This window comes from Morone saxatilis, unplaced genomic scaffold (assembly GCF_004916995.1).
Source record: "Morone saxatilis isolate NCDOM2014 unplaced genomic scaffold, NCSU_SB_2.0 Contig5, whole genome shotgun sequence".
Lineage (NCBI taxonomy): Eukaryota > Metazoa > Chordata > Actinopteri > Moronidae > Morone > Morone saxatilis.
The window spans coordinates 19,802,477-19,809,350 of record NW_023340095.1 but is presented as its reverse complement, the minus strand read 5'-3'; the positions used below and the strand labels follow the sequence as shown (position 1 = coordinate 19,809,350).

Here is a 6,874-nt window from a genome sequence, read left to right as displayed (position 1 = left end):
GGGTCTTTGAGCCTCTGGTTGAGTCTAGGGAGACCCATGTAGGCACAGAGCTCCTGGAAAAATTTTATATACAAAACCAATATTAACTACACCTGACATTTAAACTCCTTTCAGTTCTTGGACTCAACTTAAACTTTTTTTCATTGCTTCCATTTCAGCTTTAACTTCAGTATCATTCAGTGCTTACACTACTTCTACACTACAACTTCAACTGTTTCAGTATTGCTATTTCAGCATCTTTTAGCATTTGTCTTTTGACTTTTGACTCCAACTTCAACTTCAACTGTTCCAGTATTTCAACTATTTCAAATGTTCAAAGCCCAAAATGAAGCAACAAGCACGCTTTTTTTATTTGGATATAATTCAACTGTTTTACAACTGGGGGGCGCCCTTGTGGCTCACCTGGTTGAGCTCCGACATCTTTGGAGGAGGTATAACTATTATCACCGCCGGGAGGCGATATGAAAACAGCCGCTCCGTTCATACGTGGAAACTTTTATTGTGAAATCCGGAAGTTGTCCCTGACCCGGAAGTGTTTAGGTTTATTGTAGGAAGTTTTCCGCCAGAAGAAGAACGACACTGATTTAACGGAGGGGCGAAAAGTCGGAAACCATAACGGTAAGAGGATAATAAAGGCCAGAAAACACAGTCAGAGGACAGAGTTTCTCTCCAAAGACGGAGAAGAGAAAGTGTGGAGCTTTCAGCGACAGACTGCTAAAGTACTAGCAGCTTAGCTAACTAGCTGGAGCTAGAATAGGATTAGCAAACTATCGTTAGCTGACTTTAGCTCATCCAAACACACATGGCGGTAACACTGACACCTTCACTGCAGGCTGTTTAACAACTACAGATGGTATTATTAATTTAACAACCCACCTAAAGTTACATTCAATTACTAATTACGACGCGCGGGCTTATAGTATGTATTGTATTTTAGCCGGTGGAAGAAATGCTCTGTTAATAGTGTTATTATCTGTTCCTGTATCGAGAGTTAGAAGTGTCTGAAACTCTACACACACTTTATCTAACTAACGTTACGTCTTCAAAGGGCCATCTGAACCTAATAACCAGAGGCTGTGTACGTTATTCGTTTGTGTCTGCTGTGGCTCGGAAACACCTGTCATTGAGACAGCATGGGGAAACTCAACACTAACGCTGGTCATTAGACGATTATAGACTATAGAAAATATTCTCACTTTCATTTAATTCAATTGTAAAGCCCAAAGGGCAATATTTTGACGATCCCTGCATCTTAAATTTTAGGCTTTGGTGCTATCCGTGTTGTACACAACTGTTGAGTGTATACATAAACAACAATATCCCCATAATGCTGTAAAATTGGGATATTCACACATTAAGTCCCCATCTTAGTTGGATGATTACATGTAGTATATTGGAGTTGGCTTGATTTGATTGCTCTGATGATTATTTTAAGTTTCTCAAAGCTGCCCAAAAGTTTATCTGGAGCAGGTTGTTGTCAGAGTCTGCAGACCCAATCCCTGACAAGTGAAGAAAGTAAGAAATAGTCCCCCAAAAGGTTCTCCTGTTTGAGTAATGGTTCATTAAAAACTACAGTGGCTAGCTGTTTTAGGAAACTACCCTTTTTTTAACTTAAACTATATATTATTTATATATAACCATTTAAACTATGTTCAGCATGCCTCCAGTGGGAACAGAGACAATGGAGGAGAAGATGGGAGACAAACATATTGTTGGTTTCTGACCTTTTGTGGGATTAGATGACAAATAATTGAAATACTGATATTAACAGGCCTCCTTGTTTATTTAACAGACTCTTTCTGCTTTTCTTTGTGAACATGTGGACTTAAGATGGCTGTTAATAACACTTATTCATTATAATCACTAATGTGTATGTGTGTTTTTCAGGTATGGACTCTCCAGGCAGAAGTCGAAGTCCCAGTCCTGCAAAGAGAGAAAACAGTGGTGAGTAAAACCTGCTTTCACTATTTTATGTTGTCGTAGTAACAGTAGCAGTACTTGTTGTGCTGTGGTGTTGCTATTCATCTGACTGTGCTGCTCCCTCTCCCTGTCTTCAGGACCTTCAGAGGACGAGTCTAGTCCAAAAGCAGAGAGGCCTCAAAAGGCCGGCTCCGTTGAAAGAAGCCCCAAAGAGAGGCCGTCCCCTCGGGCCAGTCCTGCAGGCAGTGCCGCCTCCAGGAGCCCCGCCTCCAGCAGCTCAGACAGCAGCAGCAGCAGTGATGATGAGGATGAACATCATGGGGCCCTGAGGAAGATTAGGAGCAGTGTGGCTCAGATCAAAGTAAGCAAGGACTGATGCGAGCCACCATGCAGTGCTCACTTTGTATCCAGGCCGATGTTCATGCTTTGAGGTGTCTGGCCTCACTATTCTGGATAAGTGGTTTGACAAACTTGGCTGGTCTGCTGTGTTAGTTTCCATGGCAACAGAGCAAGGTTTGACATCAAGACCTGTTTGTGAGATGAAATAGCAGGGGTTAGAGTTAGCTGACCTGCTTAATAACAGACCTGCTGAATAAAGTTGCAGCTTGTTGAGTGACAGAATCACAAATGGAAGAGAACTGTGTGCCCATTACTGTCATCTTGGACATGAACTCCCCAGGTACCTACAAGCTTTTACCCTGAGTAGGAACGGACTCCTAAGTTCATCCAGAGCTGCTGTGTTGTCCGTCTTATTCAGCTAAACTCAGACTTCAGGGAGGGGCGATTTTTAAAAGACTGGATGGACAGCTGATTGAATGCTTGTGTGCTTGTATATTTATGTTGAAATGTTTTACGTTTGTTGGCCTGTTATGTAAAGGCTGAAGTTCTCCAGTATCCAAAAATGGAAAATAAAAAGTTGATCACAAAAAAACAGGAAGACTGAAAGAAATACTGTTGACACTCTTTGTTTATTTCTTGTCCAGAGATCAAGATCCAAGTCCAGGGAACAAGATAGATCTGTATCCAGAGAGCGAGACCGGTCGGGATCAAGAGGACGAGACAGGTCCAGGTCAAGAGGACGAGACAGGTCCGGGTCAAGAGGACGAGACAGGTCCAGGTCCAGAGAGAGAGACTGGGATCGCTACAACAGAGGACGCTATACTCGGTAACAGACAGACACACACGCGCATACTAACTAACTAGTGATTCTGTTATAAAAAGTCCTACACATAATACTCTTAACACACCACAATACTAAATACGTTCACAGATCTCTACTCATCCTTTTTTACTGCCTCTACTAAACTTTCTGCTCTTCCCAGGGATCGCTATGACGATCGCCGTGACGACAGGGGCGGTCGTTTTGACCGGCGGACCAACCGGGATGCAGAGTCAGAGCACAGGAGGCGAGGTCGCTCGGCTTCCCCTCCGCCGGGAAGGGAGCCAGCGGCAGCCGAAGAGCCCCCGGTCAAGAAGAAGAAGGAGGAGCTGGACCCGATCCTGACAAGGACCGGTGGCGCTTACATCCCCCCCGCAAAGCTACGCATGATGCAGCAGCAAATCACTGATAAGAGCAGGTGAGAGAGTTTTTCTTTCTTTCTTTTCTTTTGAAAGCTAGTTCATTAACTGCAAATCTTGTATACTTCACATTTCTGCTGGTCACTCTTAAGTTTGTACGTTTTATTTCTTGGAGGCTGCTGTTTTTCAGTTTGTTTCTATGGAACTCTCCGTGTGGAAACTTGAGACTTGCTGCAGAGAGATAATCCATCATAGTAAACATTGAATTGCCTCAGTATAAACTATTATAGGCCTTTATTTTTTGGGCAAAGTTAAGGTATCATTGTGTGGTAAAACACTTAAGTGTTTGTTGAGTGGTGAGGCAGACGGTCGTGGTGTATTCAGGGATGCTCTGACATCTGAGATTTGAGCGTTGGCATTTAAATAAAATCTAAACGACTAAACAAAGGCAAACATGGCCAATGTTGAAATGAAAATATGAATGTGGTAATTCATTGCACTGATTTGTAAATGGATATTCTGGCATCTTACTAACTCTTAAACACACAATCCTGGCAAACAGTCTCTTCACCCAGCTGCATTAAAAACAACAGCAGCTCTCTGTTATGACTCTGGACCTGAGCTGTGTTACTGCAATATTGACTGTGTATTTAATCAACTCCATATAATCTGTGTTCTTGCTGATTCCCCGCCCTCTGTGCAGCCTGGCCTATCAGAGAATGAGCTGGGAGGCTCTGAAGAAGTCCATCAATGGTCTGATCAACAAAGTCAACGTGTCGAACATTGTCCACATCATCCAGGAGCTGCTGCAAGAGAACATCATCAGGGGAAGGTGAACAAAAACATACAACTTCACATTAACACTCAATATTCTAATAATCTAAAATAATTATAAATAATTATTTGTCAGCTTCTTACTAAAAATATCACAAACACATGAGGGTGTAGTGTTAGAAGTGTGACGTTTGCAGTGAAACAGTTCTAGCTCTTTTAGATGAGTAGGGTGCCATAAAGGGCTGAAATCAAACTTCCTGATTAGTGAGACTTATTAAGGAGATTGAAGCAGAAACTTTCTTGTCTTGCTATCCCACAAGAGAAACAAAAGTCTGGAGGTTGTGTTCTGTCTGACTTCCCACATCTCTGTCTTTCAGGGGTCTGCTGTCTCGCTCGGTGCTGCAGGCTCAGGCAGCGTCTCCGATCTTTACTCACGTTTACGCCGCCGTCGTCGCTATCATCAACTCCAAGTTCCCTCAGATTGGAGAGCTGATCCTGAAACGCCTCATCCTGACCTTCAGGAAGAGCTACCGCCGCAACCTTAAGGTACCTGTCTGTCTGACTGTATGTCTGTCTGTAGCTGTTAGTGGATCAACAGAGAACGACAGGTAGTGTGACACATAATGTATTAAAGTCGGTCTGTGTTTTGTTTTTCCAGCAACAGTGCCTGACAGCCTCAAAGTTTGTGGCGCATCTCATCAACCAGAATGTGGTAGGTCCTGCTGTCTGACCTTAATACCGACGGACAGTTTGAGTGTCCATGTTCAGCTCTAATTAAGTGTGTTTACGTCTCTCTCTCTCTCTCTTTCTCTCTTTCTGCTCCGATGTCCCTCGCCCTCAGGCCCACGAGGTTTTGTGTCTGGAGATGCTCACTCTGCTGCTGGAGCGTCCCACTGACGACAGCGTGGAGGTCGCCATCGCCTTCCTGAAGGAGTGTGGACTCAAACTGACCGAGGTGTCCCCGCGAGGAATCAACGGTACGCTGTAGCTGCAACCGTAAACTCTGTTCAACGGTTAATGCTCTGTTAAACTAAACAGTATTTGTAGAAAGGTCTGCCTTTCCAAAATATGAACATCAGCACAGTTTATCAAGTGCTTACAGATTCTGCTTGTTTCTCTCTTCAGCCATATTTGAGCGCCTCAGAAACGTCCTCCATGAGTCAGCTATCGATAAGAGGGTCCAGTACATGATCGAGGTGATGTTTGCCATCAGGAAGGACGGTTTCAAAGATCATCCAGTGATCCCAGAGGGCCTGGACCTGGTAGACGAGGAAGACCAGTTCACCCACATGCTGCCGCTGGATGACGAGTACAACACAGAGGACATCCTAAGTAAGCTCCAGAGGGGGACGGGGGATGGGCTCCACCTGGCTCTACATCTCTCTCTGCAGAAATAAGTATAAATATATATATATATGACGCCCTAACGTGTATGTGTGTGTGTGTATGTGTGTTCACTCAGATGTGTTTAAGATGGACCCAGACTTCTTGGAGAACGAGGAGAAATACAAAACCATTAAAAAAGGTAAGAATGCCCACAAACATTGCACTGTCCAATCAGCACTTACTTCCTTAACAGTCAAACTAATCAGCTGTCGCGTCCCAACAGATATCCTGGACGAGGGCAGCAGCGATTCAGGGGAGGAGGGAGACGGAGACGACGACGATGAAGACGATGAAGACGAGAACGAGGAGGAAGGAGAAGGTGAGGCAGATGGTTAAACTCCTAAACAGGTTTTATTCTTCTCAAATTAAAGGGGCATCCCACTGATTGTACTGCTAAGATACTGATTGTATAATAAATAATCTTTGGCTTTGGAGGAGCTTTGTTAAGTCTGGGAAATAACACTGATGTCATAGTGATGCCCTCGGGGTTATGTCAGCTTGAGCTTGACTGCAAATTTTAAACGGAGAGCCTGTGTTACAAATATTACAAACTGGATCTGTGGAGTTTGAAAGACATGGGTACCTGGCAACAAGGATTTAACAAAAATATGTTATGTAGTTGTATTTTGGGAAATATGGGATCTATTGTTTTTGGAGACTCATACTAGTGACTGGTTAGAATATCTGCTCTGCCTCTGCTGCATCAATGTGGTCTTTCTTTTTTTAAAGAAATAGTTCAACTTGTGGGGAAGATACACTTTTCTGTGTCCCTGCCAGGAGATGATCGATAGATTGAAACCACCCTTATGTCCGTCTGTTAAATATGAGACGACAGCCAGGAGACGGTTAGCTTAGCATAAAGCCTGAAATGAAGCAGTTCCAGTTTAAAGCCTGTGTTGATAGATGGAGAGTTAAAGGACACCTCACTGACCATGTTTACTGTTTAATATTCTCATGTTATAGCCTCATATTAATCATTATTTCAATATTCTGTAGGGACAGATACATTATCAGCTGATAATGGAAAATTTGCATTATTATAAATGATTGGGATCATTAAATTACAGCTGACAAATGTGTCCTGTAATAATAAATCATTTTTAAATCTTATGTAAAATGATTGATATGCTTTATGTTCTATAAAAAGCCAAAGTATGTTTGTGAAGTTTTTTGATGAACTTTACTAAAAAGATTAGAAAAATCAGAACTGTTGATCGGTTATAGCTATGTGCCATGAGAAGCGGGTAATTATTGGTTAATGTATCGGCTGAAAAAA

The 6,874-nt window shown here is 42.8% G+C and overlaps 1 protein-coding gene across 1 annotated transcript; it reads left to right on the top strand.

Annotated features, from left to right (window-relative positions):
• Positions 1–514: 514 nt before the first annotated feature.
• Positions 515–5,952, top strand: cwc22 (CWC22 spliceosome associated protein homolog). Its single transcript, XM_035676323.1, has 12 exons — positions 515–618; positions 1,888–1,944; positions 2,058–2,281; positions 2,904–3,085; positions 3,243–3,497; positions 4,142–4,270; positions 4,590–4,758; positions 4,871–4,924; positions 5,054–5,189; positions 5,338–5,544; positions 5,675–5,737; positions 5,822–5,952. The coding sequence occupies exons 2-12, from the start codon at positions 1,890–1,892 to the stop codon at positions 5,932–5,934; spliced, it is 1,587 nt and encodes a 528-aa protein (XP_035532216.1). The 5' UTR covers positions 515–618; positions 1,888–1,889; the 3' UTR covers positions 5,935–5,952.
• Positions 5,953–6,874: the final 922 nt, after the last annotated feature.